Genomic DNA, 23732 nt, shown 5'->3' with positions numbered 1-23732 from the left:
TCAGATCCTATTAGATTCTAAGCACCCTCAATTCTCTTTGAAATCAATGGGGCAAAACACACTGCACCTTACATGTTCATGACCTTAATTCATACAGGAAACAATTCTGATGAACCAATTACAGTTTAGAAGCTAAAGAAACACTTCATGTTACTACCGGTATTACTATTTATATTCTGATACATTACTGATATTCTGATTGCCTCTTTTATCAATCAATTAGAAACGGTATTTTTATTATTAATCCTCACAACCACATGTCAGGAAGGAAAAATTATTACTCTAAGGTCAAGGACACTGCAATATGACTTTATAAAACTGACAGTGTAACATGGAAAAAAAGACATTTTAAAGACCATTTTAGAAAGTTAAACTCAGGGGCATATTCCATGTTTACTTATGTGCCAGCTACTTTGACTTTTACCTTTTTACACAACTGAGCTATGTAAAATAACTCAATTAAAGTATATATAAGGGATGATCTAGCTTTGAACTTGTTCCACTGAAATCAATTTCAAAACTCCATTGTCTTCAGTGGTAGTAGGATCAGGCTCTATGTCATTCAAGAAATAAAATGTCTCATCTTGGAGACTTCTCAAGCTAAGCTGAGTGGCTGGGTATCCTATGCAAAACATCTGAAACTGTACACTGTGAACATATGACTGTATACAAATTATATACTAACCTAGTAGTGTATTTATACAAATGTTCACTGTTTCTTTCTTTTCATTTTTGATGAAAGAACTATGTAAATTCAAAGTATTATTTGTGGATAGAAGAAATAAAATGCAAATAACTATGGTTAACCCCATCATTTTAGTAGAGATTTATATGTACAAAGTTTAAGAAATCCCAAGTTATAGCTCCACAACAACCACAATTAGGTCACAGAGCATTTGTGCCTAACATATCAGATACCATTTAAGACAATGTTGCCACCTTATTCAGTAATACAAAACCACACATATGCAAGGGTGTTGAATTATAGCTGGTTTGGAACAATAAGTTTGAATTTCTTATCTTTTGTACAGCTGTAAACTTTGCATTAACATAGGCCCTGATTGACTACTCTGTGTTCACAAGAGGTGGGACTCTTTCATGGCTTGAAGTCTCAACGAGGACACTGACACTGAAGGGAAGCATCACCTTCACAGCACTGTCCTCCTCACATCCAGAGATCCACCTCCATTGGATTCCGGGGGAATGTGGTTCTGTCTATAGGCCCAATCACAAACATTTGCTAGGGGCACAGTGCTTGTACAAAGTGGTGCTAATACAGTGAGTAGTCCCATTTTATGTCAATTTGTGGGATCACCCCCACAGTTAGTGAAACAGATGATGACACTGCGCCAAAATGAGCCCTATACTTAGTTCAAGCCTAGATTTTTAAAGAACCTAGATGTGGTGTTATTGATTGGATCAAGATGAATTTCATTTTACAAGTTTAATAATAATTTGATTATGTCCCTATTCATATATATAATTGTTTTATTTTTTTTCAATTATAACAAATATATCAAAATAGAAAATTCATCATAATATACAAATTAAGTACAGAGAGTTAGGATAAAGAGAAGAGAAGGGAATTGACATATCTATCTTCAGGGTCTGCATTAATCACGACCTCTAAAAATTTAGCCCAAATTGCTTTGAATTTTTTGGGCATTCCTTCTGCAGAACGTCAGTCGTTCTATTTAGCTGCAAGTTCAGGCAGGTATCAATGTTTGATGGGGTTCAGGGATACGAGGTATCACTGAACCAGGTATGAATATTTGATGGGGACTGACTTCTGCATTTTTATGGTATTAATTTTTTAGCAAACAAATCTGCAGTTTAGAACCACGTCACCTTGTTACTAGGGAACCTCCAGATATCAGGAATATGTCCAAGAATGAAAGTAAGGAGGGAGAGCTCCAACTTCGCATCCAATATCAAATTGCTCATTTGCAGAGCCGTCCCTTGGGTAGGGCGAATCGGGGTGACCACTCTGGGCCCCGTGCTTTGGGAGCCCCTGCATGCCGGTGTGATTGGCCAACACGGTTGGTCCCAGAAGAAACGAGTCCATCACTTCTGCTCTGGGCCCTGCACCCCTCTAGGGATGACCCTGGTCATTTGACCCATCTCATACGAGAAATTCTTGATACGGGACACTCTTGAAACATATGAGCTAGTGTAGCATCAAGGGAGTTACATTTCAACGGCGGTCAGCATTTATGAGGCCCATTACCTTATATGGGGACCAGTATATTTGAAAAAATGACTTTTGGTGAATAAGCTGTAGTCTCAGGTCTATATTTGCTTTTGTAATATTAGACAATTGTATTCCACTGGGTTGGAGATAGTTGTGTATCCAAATCTCTATTCCAAGCAACACTCAAATTTTCAATCTTTGGCAGTGTTTTTTAGATCAGAAATTGTCAAAGGATATGGCCGGCCAAGTAAATCCAGAAAGTTTCTTCCATAATAAACATTCTGGAAGTTCTGGAGCTCCATATGCATTTGTAAGTAAATGTTTAATTGGAGATATTTCCCTGCTCCAGAGAAGGGCAAGTCAATTGTTGAGGAAGATCTACAAATGGTTTAAATTTATCATTCTCAATCAGCTGCAACACAGTTAATTCCTCTCTCCATCCAATCCCTCCACATCAAGGTTTGCCACCAATTTTAAAGCTAGGATTGCTCCACAGGATCTTCTCTACATGAAAGAATGGACAAAAGCAGAACTTTATAGACAAGTTTGACCAAGCTTGCCTCACAGCTATTATTGTGGGACCACTGGAGCCCTTAAATCCATAATAATTTGATCCCTATAATGCCTGAAAGGGGGAGAAGGTATACCAATTCTCAGTCAACCTGAACACAAGGTAGGGTCTGTGCCTATCTCTCAATCTTCTCTGGCCCAGATGAAGCAGTTGAGTACCTGGCCCCAAAGTCCGAGAATGACTATTGCATGAATAAGAGAGAGTTGGTAGGCTGGGGAAAGCAATTGGAAACCATGGTAAGAATTATATCTACTGTTTAGAATGAAAATATATGCCCATAATTTGTTAGTAAAGTTCACACAATCTCAATTTCACTGTTGAATTTATTTATTACATGATTATATAGCAGCAGGGGCAAGGACAACTTCTCCAATCTACATCTGGCCTGGAAGTTCCAACCATTTCTTTTGTTTGGGCACTTTAATACCATCAACTACGCCGTTCTCAATCTAAGATTAGATTGCTGCACTGCACTGTACATAGACCCACACCTTTAAATCAGTGTGGAAACTGAAGCTGATAAAGAATACTGTGGTCTACTCAATTCCTATATACTATAAATTTTCACCACAAGCACATTATACAAGTGCTCCATGATCTTCATCAGTTGCCTATTGTTTTCTGTATGCAGTTTAATTTACAGTTGATTTTGAGCTATAAAGACATAAATTGCATGGGACCTACATACTTGAGAGATGGCCTCTCTCTCTACATGACACAGTAACACCTGGATACACAAAGGCATTTCAAGTTGGAGCTGCTTTGTATATGAAAGCAGGACCTGTCAATAGAATGTTTTCTGGTAGGGCCCCTGCTCTCTGGAATTCACCCTCACTCCTTGATCCAAAATAGCCATGTTGACTTTGGACACACTGGAAAATCCATCTATTAACGTCATGCTTTTGGAAAAGTTGGGCTGATATTTTTGGAAGAAAGATAAAAGAGAGAGTATTAGATCATTTATTATTGATTGATTAATTATGTTGCTAAATCTGTTATTCATTGATTATTATAAACTTTATACTTTGTCAAAGATATCTACTGCTACTGTCTCTGTTTTAGAAAAATGGAGCAAAATAATTAATTTCTCTAGATAAAATTAGCTATTTAATTTCTTAAAATAATTCCAACATGATGTGTAGTGCCTGTAATTTAATGACACAGGACTCAATCCAGCTTTCCACTTCCGAGAGTTAGAAATACCACCAATAAATTCAATGTATTTATACCAGTGAAAAATTGGCGAGAGTTCAGAATGAGCCTCATCTTGTCTGATTCTATTTCAGCTCAGTTAAACAGTATTTTAAAATATGCCCAATCACAGCTGTGACCCTATCCACCCCTGTATTTACAACATACACACTGCTGCAATATTTGTACAAAATATGCCTTGTGAGGTATCACATGAAAGCTAATAATATGCTGGTTATTAATATCATCATAAAATGCACGTTAACCTTATATATGAAGTTAATAATTCCCTTTGTATAATGTTACCAGAACATGTTTAAGAGAAAAAACAGCCTTGCCTGGTAAAGTGATAAACAGGTCAGTTTTACACAAAGGAATGTGGATTTACCTCAATTTATATATTAGCCATAAACAAAGCTATCAAGCTAAACCAGCAGGGGTTATCCTGAGCCAGTACTCAAGAGACAGAGAATTAACATGGCTCCTGTACCCCAGAGAGACACAGGAGACTGAATCCCTAGGAGGCCCATATAAAAAGGAGCAGCAGAGACACAGTCAGTCAGTTGCTGTCTGGAGCTGGGAGAGGATTGTGTTCCTGGCTGACTTAAAGAGCAGCAAGACCACAGATAGCTCAGTGTGGGTAGGGACCACGTGAGCTAAGAAGGTGCTCCTGGCTGGCTGCTGGGACTGAGCCAGGACTGAGCCCAGGGAAGGCTGCAGGTAGACAGTGTCTCCAGGGAGAAAGCCCTGGGAGTACACCACATATCAGGGCTGGGAGAAGGTAAAGACTGTCTACCCCAGAAGGGATTTGTTCTGTTCCATGTACAGACAGCGTGTGAGACTTGGATGGAGGGCTGAGTCACTGAAGACGCACTGAAGAAACCATCAACCATGAGAGGTGGGTGCTGACCCCATTATGGATATACAGAATATTTAAGAATCAGGAAAGTATAATAATTATAAAATAGTTAAAGCCATTGTATACAAGACTACATATTATATATGGAGCAAAATTATTCATTTAGTGTATACTAGATCTGAAATCCTGGTCCTAGCTTGGGGCTGTCTAAATAACCACCTCCTCTGTATACAACTGGATGCTAGAATGTCCTGGTTTCTGTAGAATGAGTACTGATCCAGTCTAGTCCACAAATATAAGTTTGTCTCAGTAAGTTCATCATGTTGCATACATTATGTTGTGCTGTCTTTACAGGGTTTGTCTATGACTTTTTCCTATCATAAATCGTACCATTTTAACAAAGTATATTTTAAAAACCGATTTAGTTAAATTGGTACAAATCCCTGTGTGCAAAATTAACTAACATGCTTTAGTTAATGCTTTTTTAAGCACCACATAACTATCTTTGTCTACACTAGGTGCTATATTTAAATATGTTATCTTGTGTGGTTAACCCTAGAAAGAACTACTGTGTTCTGTATGTATGACATATTTATTTGGTATATGCAATCTGGTCAAGCCAATCCAGTGTTCTTATCAACAGTGTTCAAAGCACATTATATGTATGACATATAAAGATAAAGAAGAAACACTAAAAGCACATCTTCAGTATAATACTATATCTTGGTCTTTCTTAAAGGGAAATGAAACCAGTATCTGACACTGATTTAAGAAGATAACAACATTCAGATGAGTATGTGGCCTGATACTATTCCCACTTATTTAACTGGGAACAGGAATGAGCCCCCAGAGAGCAGCATATCTTGCAAATATCTAAAGAAAGTAAAAATAAATAAATAAAAAGGAAAAAATAACTTTAAATACTATCTTCAGCTACAAAACACTCATAGATAGCGTCCCACAAGGCTCAATCTTCTCCCCCATGTTATTCAACATATTTATCAAATTTTTGGGAGAGCTGATGAGACAAGATGGACTGAAGTACCAACAGTATATAGATTATATCCAGCTTTACATCTCCTTTATACAAAAATAAAGTGCACCATCTCCCAGATTTCTTACTGCAAGATTCGGGTGATCCTGTTAGGAAGACAGAAGATCCTTGAAGAACCTGCTTCCCATGAAACATCCCAAACTACAGAAGGCATCTCTTCTCAGAATATGAATGCAGTCTTCAGCATCTTTAAGGGGTCCTTTTAAACTCTTCAGTGCTACTAGATGCTCAAACAACCATAGTGCCAAAAATCATCTGCTATTCACTAGTAGACAGTGCTCTAATCCCATGAAACTCTAAACTGGACACAGTGATTCGTGCATTCATGACCTCCAGAGTTACTACAAATTTTCTGCCCTGATACTAAAATCTCTCCATGGGATTGGCCCCAGCAACCTGAGAGATCCTCTCTCCCTCTATGATCATCATCTCCCACTACAGCTATGCTCCACCAGAACAATTCACTGTCAACCAATGGGGGAGACTTGAGTGCAGAATACCAAATTTTCACTGGTGCTAGACAGAGTATGGAATACATTTCTTCAAAAAAAACACGATATATAACCCCAGGTATCACTTCCAGAACCAATTGCAAAATTATTTTCTTGTATGGAGCCTTGATTCAATAATGTTTTCCCACAAACGGACAAACAAAAAATCACAGAAACTAGTCAAGTTATTTCTCCTATAGGTTGGGAAGGTAGAAAGAGATTATTGCCAGGGGTGAGCTGGAGCCGGTTCGCACCGGTTCGCACGAACCCGTTGTTAAATTTAGAAGCGGTTTTAGAACCACTTGTTAACTAGCTTCCCTGCGAGGGAAGCTTTGATGGGCTCTGCCTGGGAAGCCTGTAATTCCTCCTCCCGGCCGCCGGGGGGCGCTGCGCTGTGCTGCGAGAGCCATGTGAGCTGCCTCTTGGCCCTGTTGCTGCTCCTGCTCTTTGGACCTCTGGCCCTGGGGCTCTTGCTGCTGCCTGGTGAGTCCCCGGCTGTGTCCTGCTGCTCCCAGCCCCCCCCGCCCCTGTGTGAGTATCTGCGCCCCTCCCCCGCCTTCCCTGCCCGCAGCCACCCCCTGCCACAGCCACCCCCCTGCCAGCCCCTGCCCACAGCCAGCCCCTCCCCCACCCCCTGCCCACAGCCGCCCCCCTGCCAGCCCCTGCCCACAGCCAGCCCCTGCCCACAGCCAGCCCACAGCCACCCCCAGCCAGCCCCTGCCCCCAGCCAGCCCGTCACCCCCTGCCCCCAGCCACCCCCAGCCACCCCCTGCCCACAGCCACCCCCTGCCCCCAGCCACCCCCTGCCCACAGCCAGCCCCTGCCCCCAGCCAGCCCCTGCCCCCAGCCACCCCCAGCCACCCGCTACCCCCTGCCCCACCCCCTGCCCACAGCCACCCGCAGCCCGCCCCTGCCCCCAGCCGCCCCTTGCCCCCAGCCGCCCCCTGCCGCCCCCTGCCCCACCCCCTGCCCACAGCCACCCGCAGCCAGCCCCTGCCCACAGCCGCCCTCTGCCCCCAGCCACCCGCAGCCAGCCCCTGCCCACAGCCGCCCTCTGCCCGCAGCCAGCCTCTGCCTGCAGCCCCTGCCACAGCCACCCCCTGCCTGCAGCCAGCCTCTGCCCACAGCCGCCCGCAGCCACCCCCTGCCCACAGCCACCCGCAGCCCGCCCGTCTGCATCACCTGCCCACAGCCAGCCCGTGTCACTCCCTGCCTCCAGCTAGCCCTGCCCCACGCCCCTATCTGCAGCCAGCCCCACATCCACTGGTGCCCTGCAGTTCCCAGGGCAGTAACCCTGCACACCTGCTTTAATGAGGGGGGGGCAGGGAGTAGCTGGGACCCACACATGTGCACACCCTAGAGTGACCAGACAGCAAGTGTGAAAAATCGGGACGGGGGTGAGGGGTAATAGGAGCCTATATAAGAAAAAGACCCAAAAATTGAGACTGTCCCTGATCACCACCCACACATGTGAAACGGAGCTCATTTCTAGTTCAGCCCCATCTTTTTAAAAAAGAACTTTAGATAGGGTTAAAATACATCTGTATTTTCCTGGACATGTCAGGCTTTTCGGTTCTTAATCACCTCCTGGGAAAATATGGACGTATGGTAACCCTATTGGTACAAAAAATACATGCTGTCGCACATCCCTTAAATCAGAACTTTTTATAGGGAACCCGTTGTTAAGATTTTGGCAGCTCATCACTGATTATTGCAATTCCTACTTTTAAATATTTGGGAAGTGCTCCAATACTATAGTGATGGGGACACACACAAGAAATAACATAGCTTTTGCTTTTTCCTATTAAAAAAATTCAGGGAGAATAGACTTTTTTTTCAGTATTTCTCTTTGTTTCTTAGTTGCTTTCTACAGCACTCGGCAAGCAGATGACCACGGATTTGTTTGTATTCCTTGTACATTGGCACATAGCTTTTCTTTCCAGTCACACACCATCTGAGGAAGTAATATAGTCACATCTTATCCTTAGCTCATGCTAATAAACGTTTGGTTGGGTTTTTTTTAAAAAGGGGGAGTTGGTCTCTTGAAAACTGGGCACATACAGCAAGTGTTGTGGTACCAGACTTTTGTGACTGAGTTTCTCTGCTCCCACCTCCTCCTCAGATTCTACCTGTATTATGGAAGCATTTTTAGAAGGGATTTCACTTCATTATATAAATTGCACTTTACTACAAAGAAAGATTTTGCTGGGAGATGAGGTTTGTAAAGTAAGAATGTGGCACTGGCAGTGTTCTTTACTAGCAAACTAAAGAAAAATGGCCCAATTTATCCTTGATATTTAACTAGGGACCACCACCACTAATATGACCACCCTTCCCATCCCCCACCGGCACCAGAGGGACAACAGCAGAATCCCCTGCTCTTCAGCCCCAGGAAGCCAACAGTGGAAAATCGCAGAAAAGTAATAATGTACTTCATTACCACAACTCAGCTGCAATTTTTTGACAATCATCCTGCAATTCCAGCAGGGACTTAACTAGAATACAATTAGAAGTATCCTCAGACTTTTTATATTTTCAAGTACTGTTTTTGATTACACTTTAGTTCATATCTTGATACAGATTTATGTGCAGAACTCCCAATAAAGTCAATTGACATTTTGTGCAAAAAATCAACAGTAGGATATGGTTTTCAGAAATATAACATGCAAATAGTAGAAATACTATAGAAGAATGTTGCCTTTAAATTTCCACAATGGGAATGGAAGTTGTACCTGGATCAGTGCCACTTGATACTACTCTATACATTTTAGTAATAATAATAATAAAAGAGGCTCTACACTGGTACTATCCTTCCCATATGTAACTATGAATATTTCTAAAAGAAAATATGCAGTGTTGTTGTAGCCATGTTGGTCCCAGGATATTAGAGAGAAAAAGTGGGTGAGGTAATATCTTTTATTGGACCAACGTCTGTTGTTGAGAGACAAGCTTTCGAGCTTACACACATGAAGAGACCAGAAGAAGAGCTCTGTGTAAGGTCAAAAGCTTCTCTCTCACTGGCAAAAGTTGGTCCAATAAAAAAAGACTCTCACCCACCTTGTTTCTCAAAGAAAATATGTAATACTATAAAGTCTGGTACATTTCAGGTGGCAAAGCAATGTATTCTCCTCTGTTGCACAAATTTGTATGCAGTGCCAAGCTAGCCACTTACCACTCATCTTTCAAATTGTGTATTAAACATTTTAACTTTTTTTTTCAAAACTAAAAACAAGACTTTATTGGCTATTTCGTTTTGCTAAATTCTGTGTTCTCGATTGAGTCGAGAAATGTCAGCACACCTGAAACCCTCTAGCATAGAAGTATAACTCCTATCAGTCAAACCCTGTTTAATCTCTTGCATAAAAATTGCATATTCAGAAGGATAAATTTCAGCCTTGCTAATTTTGAACAATAAGTATCTCGAACTGTTTATTATATACATGTTTTCATAACTCCTTTGTTTCCCCTCCCCACTGCAATAAACAGAATGTTTTTATTTTGTGGCTCAGTCCTTAAAATATACCTTTTTTAAACAGAAAAACTTGCTTAATGCATTAATAGAAATGTAGAACCCTGAGTAACTGATTCTCATACATGCTGCAGTTTGCTTCTCAAAGGGGTATGTAACATGTACCGATTTAAAATTCTCTTTTGTCTAAAAAGCAGAAATACCTTCTGGAATTCCACATTAAATATTGTCCAAGTGCAAAAGCAAGGAAACATACAGTTAATCAATTCCCTTTTCTCCACAAATATCACTAAATGAAAAAAAAGTGTTAATGCAATAGTAATACTATATAGTTTGGACTGGAAAAAAGGAGCAGCCGCGCTGACTTCTGACGTTGAAAGCCAGCCCCGCAGAGTGGAGGTAAAAGCCTTTCCACCCTGCACCCTGATCCTTTGGTCCAGTCAAGGAGTGTTTTAGTACAGAACCCAAATGGGGAAAAAAGGTGGTTGTGTACACCACCTCTGCCCTCTCCTAATGCTGGAGCACAGCACAGCTACTGGCACATATCAGGGCCTGTCTAACTTATGCCAGCTTATAACAGTGGGGTTGTTACATCAGCCAAGGTTTGCCGGAGTGAAGCTCACTTTAGCCACATTCCGTCTGAACACCTACTTGGGGGTTAGGATGTGGCCCATTGGATCAACATGGTCCAGAAAGTGAAACAGAAGGATGGAGGAGGAAAGGGAAAAGAGGAGGGAGATGGTACTGAGGGGAAAATAGTGTTTGTTTTTTGTTTTAAAAAAAAACAAAAAAAACCAAACAAACAAAAACTGACATGTACCTTTGACATTTTGCTTATATCATCTCTATTACTAGGTTTATGTCTTGTCTGTTTAAATGGTATATTCTTCAAGGTACCATGGCTCCCTGTGTGTTTGTACAGCAAGTAGCACAAGCAGACTGTGATCCTGAGTGGAGCCTTTGGTCACTACTGCAATACAAATATAAAAATGTGCAAATTAGTTAATTTAATTTTTGTAAAGTATACATTTTACAGTACACAATTTAAAATAAAGAATAATATATCCTGCTGAAACAAACAGGAATAGTTATTCTGCATAAGTAAACAGCAGCTGAGTTATGACTGCTTTTGCACTTCTTGACTTTTTGCAATTTTAAATCTGAGTTATGAGGACTGAAAAGTCTGCCTTACAGTGATAGACAAACTCAAATTATTTAGCTTATCAAATCAATTAAGAGATCACTTGATTACAATCCATGTACCTAGTCTGGGAGAAGATTCCTTTTAAATAGAGGGTTTTCAGTCTACCAGACAAAGGCGTAAACAAGAGCCAATGGCTGGACGTCAAAATGAGACAAATTCAAAATAGAAATGAGGTGCAGATTTTTAACAGTGAGAATAATTTCATGAAGGGATGTGGTGCAAACCATTCTCTATCACTGCATTCAATCTTAATATCAAAACTGGATGTCTTTCCATAAGACATCTGGACTCGTAGAAACAATCCTCAAACCATGCAACAGGCCAGCTTCCTCCAGGACAAAACTGACTTCCTCCACAAACTCTGCAACATTAACAATCTTCCTCAGAACACCATCCTTGTCACCTTGGATGTCATTTTCCTATACACCAACATCCCTCACAATGGTGGCATAGCTGCCTGCCTCAATATTTATAAGACAATGGACAACTCTCAGATATCCACTCCAAACTCATCCACTGCATCCTTACCCATAATAATTTTACATTCAACAACAAACACTTTGTCCAAACCATGGATACTGGGATGGCTCCTCAGTATGCCAACCTCTTAATGGGCCATCTTGAAGAATTTCTAGACAAGCACACCACAGAACAAGGATATATCTGAGCTACATCAATGCTATTTTCATCCTCTAGACAGGTGACTTAAATTCCCTCACAATTTTTCACCACAATTTCAACCACCACCTGTCCACTAAATTCTCTCTCGAACACTCCCATGCTAGCATCAGCTTCCTGGATACCACAACCAGCTTCAACAGTGGAACCCAACAGACAACAATATACAAGACACTCGCAGATCACCACACCTACCTTCATAGATCCAGTAATTTCTCCAAATACATCACAAAATTTAGCATCTACAGCCAGGCACTCAGATATCACAGGATTTGCTCCGAGGAAAAAGTCCAGGATACACGCTCAAAACCACCTTCACCAAACAAGGACACTCCACAAGAGAAGTAGATTGCATCATGGAGCGGTCCACCCAAATACCCCAAGTTAACTTGCTTCAATACAGAAATAACACCCCCTCCAACCACACCTAGTTGTCACCTATCACTCAACACTGGAACCCATACTGGGTACCATCAAACAACTTCAACCCATACTTGATGGGGACCTCATCCATAAAGAAGTCTTTCCTGAACCCCCTCTTCTGGCCTTCAAACTATCTCCCAACCTCTCCAAGCTCATCGTCAGAAGCATGCTCCTACATACCACGACACATCAGCTCAAAGCAGCAACAGACCCTGCTAGAAGAACAGATGCAAAACCTGCAGACATATCTCCATTACTACAATGATCAACACATCTTTCAAGATCCATGGGTCCTACATATGCCTATCGCAACACATGGTGTACCTCATCCAGTGCACTAAATGCCCCAATAATAAGTATGTGGGTGAAACCAATCAGTATGCACTTGAATGAACTCAGACAGGAAAATGGGAAAAGACAAAAACACAAAGAGATCACTTTATATTTGATCTATCAGTCCGCATATTCAAAGGAAACCTGCACAACACTTTCAAAGATGAACTGGAAGCTTAAACTCCTAACTTTACCAGACACTAAAAAACCATGGACTGAATAGAGACACTGGATTTATAGCATATTATAACAATCTATAACCCATTAACAACCCCCTCTTTCTTTCCCCCCAGGACTGGAAGGGTGTTAATGGGCCACTTCACCTTGAATGGTCCCTTGAAATGTGTGTTAACTACTTGCACTAAGCAATCTATTCCACCTTATATTTAGCTGTGATTCTCTGAATAAGTTTCCCAGGCCTAAAGGAGGACTCTGTGTAAGCTCAAAAGCTTCTCTCTCTCACTAACAGAAGTTGGTCCAATAAAAGATATTACCTCTCTCACCTTGTCTCTCTAATGTCCCAGGACTGACATGGCTACAAAAAACACTGCATTTCCAAAAGATAACTTCTGGTTGAACAAAAGTATATTGGGTATGATGCAGAAATTACCAGACGAATTTCTATGGCCTGTGCCATGCAGGAGGTCTATAAAGTTATTGTAGTAGTCCCTTAAAATCTATGAGTTTTACTACCTGTGTCAAACCGATTAGACAGCTCACTTACAGTTTTTGATTTTTACAGCCTACATTTAGAAATCTTTCTAAAATAATTTCCAAAGTTATCATTGGATCATCACTGTCTAAAACAGCCTCTCTGGGATGCCAGGGGGAATTTATTTCCCCAACAGAAGTTCTTTTGATACGTTATTTGCCTCAACAAAGTATTAGAATTGTTTGGGAGTATCAACAAGTATGTGGATAAGGGTGATGCAGTTGATACAGTATACTTGGGATTCCCAGAAAGCCTTTGACAAGGTTTCTAACCAAAAGCTCTTAAGGATACTAAGTAGTCATAGGATAACAGGAAAGCTCCTCACATGGATCAGTCACTGGTTAAAAGATAGGAAACAAAGTATAGGAATAATGGTCAGTTTTCATGAAGAGATGTAAACAGTGGAATCAATATTGTGATCTGTGTTGTTCAACATATTAATTATTTGGATAAGGAGTATGTGACACTGCAACCCATATTTGTCATAGTAATATAATATGGTTATGGCATAATTATGATGCATTTTGTACAAGATAAGTCATGTGAGGTGTCATTGGAAAAGTTATGATTTGCTAAATATGATTTCCCAATTTGTATGCATGTATCATTTTTGTATCTGAAGTTATGAATATAGACTATGTATCTGTATTTCAAATGTGGTTTCATCTGGGTAACCCCCACTACACAAGATGCTTTCAGTCTTAATAGCTGGTTGTAAAGGGCCTCTTCAGGGTAATAGGCCATTAGAAAGAACAATAGGTCTTTCGAGAAGCTTATCTCCCACCTGGTGAGCCTTCCTGAAAACACTACAGGCAGCCTGTGAGTGATGGCTGCTATGACTCTTCAAGGACATGTGACCAGGCCACATGATGCTAGACTCCATCTTGCGATGTCAGTATTTTTGCACAGACTGGTCTGGGAACCAAGCTTTGGAACAAAGGGTTCCTGCTGTATGCGAAAGCTATATAAGGCAGGGAGTGACATCATCTGCGGTTCTTCACTCCCCACCCAAGAAGACTTCTGGAAACACCTAAGGAACAAAGATTGACCTGGGGGAAGTGCTGGATCCAGGCTAAATGGATTTCTAGCCTGTGTATAAAACACCTAGGGATTCCAAGATGTAAAGCAAGTGCAGCCTGCCTCTTAAGAACCTGCAGCCTGCTTGCATCATCTCTTAGGGTGAAAATCTGCTAATTCATATCCAATCTATTTAGTGTATATTAAGCTTAGTTTGTGGTTTTTGTTTATTTGCTAGGTAATATGCTTTGATCTGTTTGCTATCCCTTATAATCATTTAGAATCTATCGTTTTTGTAGTTAATAAACTTGTTTTTGTTTTAATCTAAACCAGTGATCTTTGACTGGAATGCCTGGGGAAAATCTCTGTTTGATTACCACAAGCGTGTATTGTTCTCCACACACGGAGGGAGAGGTAGACCGGGTATTAAGCCTATATACTAGCCAGATTTGACCAGAGCAGGACAGTACTGGGAAGCTGGTGATTAGAGAGCCTGCATGTAACTACAGCTGGGTGTGTCCCTACCTATATGAATGCCTGTGAAAGTGCAGGCTCGTGAGCTTTGCAGCTTGTCACAGCAGTACAGTGTGAGAGGGAGTCCAGGCTGGTGGGTCAGAGGGCTCAGTGGTACTCCAGTTCTAGGTGGCACCCTAGGGGGAACCTGTCACAGAGTGAATAGCAAAGTGGAAATTTTTGCAGATGATACAAAATTACTCAAGATTGTTAAGTCCAGAGCTGACTGAGAAGAGTTACATGCACAATTACTGCCTAGGAAGGAGTACTGCGGAAAGGGATCTGGGAATCATAGTGGATCACAAGCTAAATATGAGTCAACAGTGTAACGCTGTTGCAAAAAAAGCAAACATCATTCTGGGATGTATTAGCAGGAGTATTATAAGCAAGACATAAGTAGTAATTCTTCCGCTCTACTCTGTGCTGATTAGGCCTCAACAGGAGTATTGTACCCAATTCTGGGCGCCACATTTCAGGAAAGATATGGACAAATTGGAAAAAGTCCAGAGAAGAGCAACAAAAATGATGAAAGGTCTAGAAAACATGACCTATGAGGGAAGATTGAAAAAATTAGGACAGTAGCCCGGAGAAGAGAAGACTGAGAGGGGACATGATAACAGTTTTCAAGTACTTAAAGGTTGTTACGAGTGGGGGGGGGGGATAGTTCTTCTTAACCTCTGAGTATAGGACAAGAAGCAATGGGCTTAAATTGCAGCAAGGACGATTTAGGTTGGACTGGAATAAATTGCCTAGGGAGGTTGTGGAATCTCCATCATTGGGGATTTTTAAGAACAGGTTCGACAAACACCGGTCAGTGATGGTCTACATAATACTTAGTCCTGCCTTGAGTGTCTCGAGGTCCCTTCCAGTTCTATGAGTCTATGAAAGGGATCTCAAAAAACTGGGTGACTGGGCAACAAAATAGCAGATGAAATTCAACGCTGACAAGTGCAAAGTAATGCACCTTGGAAAAATACTCCAACTACATATATAAGGATGGATTATAAATTAGCTCTCACTACTCAAGAAAGAAACTTTGGAGTCATCACAGATAGTTCTCTGAGAACTTCAGCTCAATGCGCAGCAGCCATCAAAAAAGGCTAACAAGGAAAGGAGTAGAAAATAAGACAGAAAACATGATGCCACTATATAAATCCATTGTGCACCTACACCTTAAAGTAATTTTTCATATAATGCACAAATAACCTGTGGAACTCATTGCTATGGGATGCTGTGATGGCCAGAAGTATAACTGGGTTTTAAAAAGAACTACAGGCGAGTCTCCTCTTACGCACCTTTAACATGCGCGAATTCAGCTTTGCGCAGTTGGCAAAAACAAAAAAAGAGAAAAATAATAATTTTAATACTGTACCTGTAGTGCAAGCGATTCCGCCCATTACACTCAATGTAATTTTGACTATACACAATTTTCGCTTTATGCGCTGACAGCGGAACGTAACCCCAGCGTAAGATGAGACTCGCCTGTAGATAAATTCATGGAAGAGAGGTCCATCTATGGCTATTAGCCAAGAAGTTTGTGGCTGTAATCCTATGCTCAGGGTGACCCTGAAGCACTGACTGCCAGAAACCAGAAGAAGACAGGTGGCTCTCTTCAAAATTGCCATGTTCTGTTCACTCCCCCAAACCTCTAGCAATGGCCACAGTCAAAGACAAGATAATGGGCTAGACAGACTATTGGTCCCATGCAGTATAGCAATTCTTCCACCCTTATGTCTGTCAAGTTTATTTTGGCTCAGGGTACGTCTACACTACGGGACTATTCCGAATTTGCATAAACCGGTTTTGTAAAACAGATTGTATAAAATCGAGTGCGCGCGGCCACACTAAACACATTAAATCGGTGGTGTGCGTCCACGGTCCGAGGCTAGCATCGACTTCTGGAGCGTTGCACTGTGGGTAGCTATTCCGTAGCTATCCCATAGTTCCCGCAGCCTCCCCCGCCCCTTGGAATTTCCGGGTTGAGATCCCAGTGCCTGATGGGGCAAAAATCATTGTCGCGGGTGGTTCTGGGTAAATGTCGTCAGTCACTCCTTCCTCTGGGAAAGCAACGGCAGACAAGCATTTCGCGGCTTTTTTCCCTTGATTGCCCTAGCAGATGCCATAGCATGGCAATCATGGAGCCTGTTTTGCCTTTTGTGACTGTCACCGTATGTGTACTAGATGCCGCTGTCAGAGGCGATTCAGCAGCGCTACACAGCAGCATGCTTTTGCTTTTGCATGACAGCAGAGATGGTTACCAGCCGTACTGTACCATCTACCAATCCATAAATTGGTAAAAAGATGATCATGGTTACCAGTCCTTTTGCACTGCACCATCTGTTGCTGTCATAAGTGCCCCTGGCTGCTCTTAGCCAGGGGCGCAAAAGCCAAAATTGGGAATGATTCCCTGAGTCAATCCTTCCTTTTTGGTATCTAAAAATAGAATCAGTCCTGTCTAGAATTTGGGCAAGTGTACTAGAGAACCACTGTATCATAGAACCAGAGAGCACAACTGCTCTGTGTCAGATCCAGCAGAAATTATGAGCTGTATGCTATTCACAGGGGGTGCTCCTGCAACAACCCCACCTGTTGATTCCGTTCTTCCCCCAGCCTTCCTGGGCTACCGTAGCATTGTCCCCCCACTTGTGTGATGAAGTAATAAAGAATGCAGGAAGAAGACACAGTGACTTGTTAGTGAGAAATGAGTGGAAGGCAGCCTCCAGCTGCTATGATAGTCCAGATAGGACATTAAGGAGTGTGGAGGAGAGGAGCCCAGCATCCTGCTGCTAGTCCAGGGGCAATTGAATCTTTTCTTTACACATGAAGGGTGGGGGCTGATGGAGTTCAGCCCCCTGTTGCTATGATGACGATGGTTATCAGCCATACTGTACCATCTACCAGGAAAAATTAGGACCAGGTGCCCTTGATTGACCTTACCGATGCTAGTCGGCATGGTTACCAGTCCTTTTGCACTGCCCCATGTGCCAATAGGCTGATGATGAGGACGGGTACCAGTCATTTTGTACCATCAGCCACCCATGGCGGGGGGGGGGGAGCAAGGATATTGGCGTTGAGTGCTGCAGCATCGCATCTATCTGCAGCATTCAGTAAAGATAGGGTGACATGTAAAAGAGTCAAGAGAGGATTGTTTTCCCTTTCACTTCTGGGGGTGGGTGGGGGGGTGCGTAGATTGCCGAGCTATGCCCTGACCCACCGCGGACACTGTGTTTGACCCTAGAAGCATTTGGAGCTCAGCCAAGAATGCAAATACTTTTCGGAGACTGCAGGAACTGTGGGATAGCTGGAGTCCTCCAGTCCATGAGCGTCCATTTGATTCTTTGGCTTTCCGTTACGCTTGTCACGCAGCAGTGCGCTGAGCCCCTGCTATGGCGTCTGTCTGGAGATTTTTTTAAAATGATTTTGAATTTCGTCTTCTGTAACGAAGCGCTGATAGAACAGATTTGCCTGCCCTTACAGCGATCACATCCGCATGGTCCATGCGGGAGCTCTTTCTTTATTTTGATTTTTAACTGCATCACCACCCGCGCTGATCGGAGCTCCACGCTGGGCAAACAGGAAATATTCAAAAGTTCGCGGGGCTTTTCCTGTCTACCTGGACACTGCATCCGAGTTCAGATTGCTGTCCAGAGCGGTCAGTGGTGCACTGTGGGATACCGCCCGGAGGCCAATACCGTTGAACTGCGGCCACACTAACCCTAATCCGATATGGTAATACCGATATTAGCGCTACTCCTCTCGTTAGGGAGGAGTACAGAAACCGGTTTAAAGAGCCCTTTATACCGATATAAAGGGCCTCTCAGTGTGGACGGGTGTGGCGTTAAATCGGTTTTACGCTCCTAAAACCGGTTTAAACGCCTAGTGTAGACCAGGCTTCACACTTGTTTTCAAGTTTATCTTTGTGAATGTGTGTGACTTTCATTCAGCAGTTTTTCCAGTTCTGCCATTGCCTAGCGGGGAGACAGGATTTCACCCATAAAGAAGTGAACCCCCATCTTTTCTCTGCAAACCCAGCAAGTATCTCTGAAGCCAGGCACGTCTCCCGGCCGCCCTCTCGCCCTGCAGCTCCCACGGGGGGGGGGGCGGGGAACACAAAGTCCCCCAAAGAAAGTTTATTGATGATGATGATGATTCTGTGTGTGACTGTGACAGGCTGCCAGTCAGAGACCCTTCCCGCGGCGCCGGGCAGCGGAGGCGAAGGAAGCGCTCAGTCTCCGGCTGCTCAGAGGCGGCTGATGTGAAACACAAACCCCCGACAGGCACTGACACCCCGAGCCGCCGCCGCCCCCGGCCCCGGCCCCGGCCCCGGGGTGCACGGGCAGCCCTCCAGCCCCGGCCCGCACATCTGCCGGCGGCAAGCGCGAGCCCCGCCCCGCCCCGCGGGCACCCAACCGGCCGCAGCTCCTACCTGACCGCAGCCCGAGCCCCCGCGCTGCCCGCACCGCCACTGTCCCCTCGGCTGGGGGTGAAACCAACCAACCCGTCACCCAGGCAACCAGCGGGGCCCGCCTCCTCCGTCCAGCCGCAATCTGATTGGAGAGAGCCGCTTGACCGTTCGCGGGGCAGGAGGAGGCGGAGCCCGAACGTGATGACACGGTGAGGAAGGCGGGTTAGTGAACGGAGCAGCTGGGGAGGCGGTGGAAGAAGAGCCGCGCGTTAAGGGGCGGGGGAAGGGGGCGTTTGTGGAGGTGTTGGGGGCGGGGGCGCAGCCGTGACTCCGCGTGCCCAGCAGTCCCGCGCGAGTGAGCCCTTTACGTCATAGCGATATTGAAACGAGCCTTGCGCTGTGCATTGTGGGAAGGGCTGCAGACCCGGCCCGGGCCAGAGAGTCCCTGTCCCAGAGCGCTTCGCAGCTAGGCGTGGGGCATCCTGCGGCAGGGCTGGGAGGCGGCCCGCACGGTGACTGCGTGAGCAGGAGGTCGGGGTGTCTCCCACTTACGGTGTAGGCAGCGTGCGCTGAGCAGCTGTCCAGGAGTGAGGAGATGGAGGGTGTCGGGCTGTCTTCGTGCAGTTTCATAATATTCAGGCATAGTACAAATGAAAGTGTCAAAATGATTGTGGGAAAACTGGACTAATAGGAAAAAGACATTGGTATCACAGGGTGGTAGGAGCTAACAATGTTTTACTCTGCAAGAGGTAGGGGAAAATTCCTTCTTGACCCTAAATGTTGTGGTCAGCTAGGTCCTTAACATGTAGGCAAGACCAGGGCCGGTGCAACCATAGGGTGCTAGGATTTGAGGGGGCGGCATTTTCTTCGGCAGTGACCACGGCAGCCAGATCTTCAGCCGCCCCGGTCACCACTGGCATTTAGGTGGAGGGAGCTGGGGCAGGGGAGCGCTGCCTGCAGCAAGTAAGGTGGAGGGCATGCAGGGGAACTCCCTGCCCCAGCTCACCCCTGCCCTGCCTCCTCCCCGAGCACGCCGTGGCTGCTTCACTTCTCCCGCCTCCCAGGCTTGCGGCGCCTAAGCTGATTAGTGCCACAAGCCTGGGAGGCAGGAGAAGTGAAGCAGCGACTGCGTGCTCGGGGTGGAGGTGGAGCAGGGGTGAGCTGGGGTGGGGGGGTGTCTCAGGGCAGAGGGTGGGTGTCTCAGGGCAGAGAGGGGGTGCCTCAGGGTGGGGGGACGGGGGAGGGCGCAAGGTGGAAGTTTTGCCTAGGGCGTGAAACATCCTTGCACCAGCCCTGGGCAAGACACACCAGACAAATATGTGGGGAAAAAAATTGCTGTGGTAAGGTGTCATGGTAATCATTCACCTCTCCCCATAAACACTGTACTGAGTTGGTTTACAGTAAAAATAAAAAAAAATATTAAAAATTGGACATAGGTTAAGTGATGTCAAGTAAAGGAATAAAGTTAGAACGGGTAACTTTCAAGTAACTAAGTTAAAACATGAATCTAAAATTTAATCTTGCAAGGTACAGAATTTGTTCAAGATGATTTCTAACACCAGTCATTCTTCTTTCCAGCCATGGCTAACTTTCACTCAGTCAGGACCTTTCACAGAAATACAGGGTACTGGTTCCCTTGTCTTCCAAGGTTTCTCACCTGTATCAGTTTCCAGAGACTTCAACCCCTGCCACCTTGGTTGAATGACTTACCTTGCTCAGCTTGCAAGAGCTCTGGTCCCTTGTGTCCAATGCAGAGGTTCTCAAACTGTGGTCTGTGGACCAGCAGTGGTCCGCGAACTCCATTCAGGTGGTCCACGAATAGTTCCCTCTAAGGTGCATAGGCACTGACTGCGTGGGTGCTCCAGCCCTGGAGCACCCAGGGGGGAAAATTAGCAGGTGTTCCGCACCGACCAGCAGCCAAGCTCCCCCCACCTCTTTCCCGGCTCCTCCCTTGAGCGTGCTGTGTTCCTGCTCCTCCCCCTCCCTCCAGCACTTCTGCCCGCTGCCAAACAGCTGTTTGGCGGTGCTCTGGGAGGGAGGGAGAGGAGCGGGGACACAGCGCACTCAAGGGAGGAGACGGGGAAGAGGCAGGGGCAGGGACTTGGGGAAAGGGGTAGAAGCAGAGTAGGGGTGGGAAGAGGCAGGGTGGGGGTGGAGACTTGGGGGAAGGGGTGAAATGGGGACAGAGGGGGTCGAGCACGCACTGGCTGGAGCAGAAGTTGGCACCTATGCTAAGGTGCACGCCTGGGCAGCTGCACATGAGAGAATGAAGGGCCACCCATCTTATTAGTGGAGCCATGCCTGTGTGGCTCCACTAATTAGGTGCCTGGACCCTGGAGAAGATGTATATGTAAGGTGAGGTGGTGGCCTTGGGGGTAATAGGGGAGAGGTGGGAGGGGGTAGTGGAGTGAGAAGAGGGGGTGGGGGGAATTTGGGACATGCAGGGCTGTGGTGGCCAGAGAAGGAGGTGGCTTTCCCCAGCTCAGGGCCTGCTGTGGGGGGTGGGAGGGGGAGAGAGACCCCCCCACTCCATACCAGCCCCAGCTCCGGGGCTGCTACATGCGGGGGAGAGAGGGCACATCCACACATTATGAAGATAAGACTACTGATATTAAAATATGAGTTGTGTGCTTTTATTTGTAGAACAAAAAATGTTAATTATTATTAAGGGTTTTTTATATAGTGCTTTTTTAAACAATAGTTAGCTAACAGTACAAAAAACATTTGGATGGATCATTAAGTGGGCTGCCGAGATCCTCAGCAATTTTCTAGTGGTCCACGAAAAAAAAAGTTTGAGAACCACTGGTCTAATGGATACTAAAGATGGCTTCTGTCTTTGCTTATATCTTCCAAAGTTCAGTGAAAATTTTCCCCAAAGAAGCAGAATGACCTCATGCTGTTTTTACCTTCCTGTAAAAGACTGTAAAAGTAAGAGACTGTAAAAGTAAGATGCTCAGGGCCTGGGCCCTGCAGGGGCCCCCATGAGAATATAGTATTGCAACTTTTTTTTTTATGGAAGGGGCCCCTGAAATTGCTTTGCCCCAGGCCCCCTAAATCCTCTGGGCAGCCCTGAAGATGCTAGAGACTTCCTTGCTATGAACTCAGAGTTGGATTACTTTTTTGTGGGACCCTGGGCCCGAGCAAGTAGGGGCCCCTCCCCTCCCATCTGCAGTTTCCCCTGACACTCCTGCTAGGGATATGGGGTTGGGACACAGGGGCTTTCCACCCGGCGCTACTGCCGAGGACCAGGGGCTTGCCTCCCTGCCTAGCATTCCTGCTGGGGTGTAGGGGAAGCTCCCGTGCCCTAACCCTGCTCCCCAGCAGGAGCACCGGGTGGAGCAGGGCAAACCCCTGTGCCCTGATCCCACTCCCTGGCAGGAGCACCAGGCACAGCAGCGCAGGATATGGGGGCACCCACATTTCTGGTCCCCAATTGGGCATAGGTCATATTGTCCCAGTAGCTAATCCACCACTGTAATGGTTTTAGAACTCATTACACCATGTCTAAGAGGGCCATGGGTGCATCTCTTAAAAGTGTCTCCGTAATCTTTAAAACTCAGACCAGAGACTTTTTGTCAGTCACAGAAGGGATCCACATAGGCAATGCTCAAAGAAGAAAGAATGATTACGTGCCATAATATTTGCAATATTTTTTGAGATGATTGCCTGTGAGGATTCATACTAGCTGCTCTCCTCCGCTATAATTTCAGAATCTTACAACAGATTTTGTATTTAGTTGAAAGAACTGAGTGGTAGGGGCAGCTGCACCATCTTATATATTGTGTAAGAGGAGTGTATACATCTGACACTGTTTTCTAGAAAGACTGAACCCATACAGCGAATGCATACTTTACCTACAGAGAGGTTTAATGTAGGTAATCTTGAAGAACCACAATTACTATAATAAGTAATCATTTTATATCAGCCTTTGTTCCTCACCAGCTCCTTTAGGACACAATGCTGAATGATTAGCATGAAATCTTACTCTGAATTATCATAACTCTTGTACATATTGGGTCATGTTCTCCCATGGTGTGACTCCACTTAAATCTATGAAGGCACTATGTTAGTCATCCCTTTGAGACAATGACCCAGTGTTACTAATGGTTGTTATGTGTATTACATTCACTCATCATATAAGTCCAATAAATATGAAGATAATAGTAAATAAAATAGTCAAAGTACTAGGGTACAGCAAAGATGTTTTAGGAGTATTAGGATAAATTTAGGTAATTGTACTGAAATGGAATTCTTAGAGTACAGGGATACAATCCAGTTAATTTTTCATAACTGTAAATGTATGTGGTTTTGCTCTTGCTTTGAGTCAGAAATGTTTCCAGTTTAATAAAAATCAGGGCAACTTCCTTGTCTGGGTACTTGTTTCTCTTGCCTCTTCACTGTTGCTTACATGAAACATAAAAAGGGTATTTTCTATTACTCTTTTTGGGTTACCCAACAGGAAAGCATAGGAATAATTTCAGGACTACAACCTATCCCTTGGGAGGAGGTTCTGTACTTTTTTGTGCTCCATACACATGCATGATGCATTGTCCTTCCGCTTTCCCTGCCAGCTCCTTTCTTGTGAGCCAGCAGGAGATTGAAATTTATGACAATCCACCTC

The 23732-nt window shown here is 44.5% G+C and overlaps 1 protein-coding gene across 4 annotated transcripts in view; it reads right to left on the bottom strand.

Moving 5' to 3' along the window:
* Positions 1-19327, bottom strand: part of WDR17 (WD repeat domain 17) — a 100754-nt gene extending 81427 nt beyond the window's left edge. For 3 of the 4 annotated variants that reach the window (XM_045018374.1, XM_045018372.1, XR_006579719.1), the window contains exons 1-2: positions 19133-19327; positions 10647-10796 (exon numbers count right to left, since the gene is read on the bottom strand). In XM_045018374.1, the coding sequence (XP_044874309.1) occupies positions 10647-10655 (9 nt within the window). In that variant the 5' untranslated portion in view covers positions 10656-10796; positions 19133-19327. The remainder of the gene's footprint in view (positions 1-10646; positions 10797-19132) is intronic. The other variant, XM_045018373.1, reaches the window with a different exon arrangement.
* Positions 19328-23732: the final 4405 nt, after the last annotated feature.

Source organism: Mauremys mutica, chromosome 5 (assembly GCF_020497125.1).
Source record: "Mauremys mutica isolate MM-2020 ecotype Southern chromosome 5, ASM2049712v1, whole genome shotgun sequence".
In the NCBI taxonomy this organism is placed as follows: domain Eukaryota; kingdom Metazoa; phylum Chordata; order Testudines; family Geoemydidae; genus Mauremys; species Mauremys mutica.
Note: the sequence above shows the minus strand (reverse complement) of the source record. Positions and strands in the feature narration are given on the sequence as shown.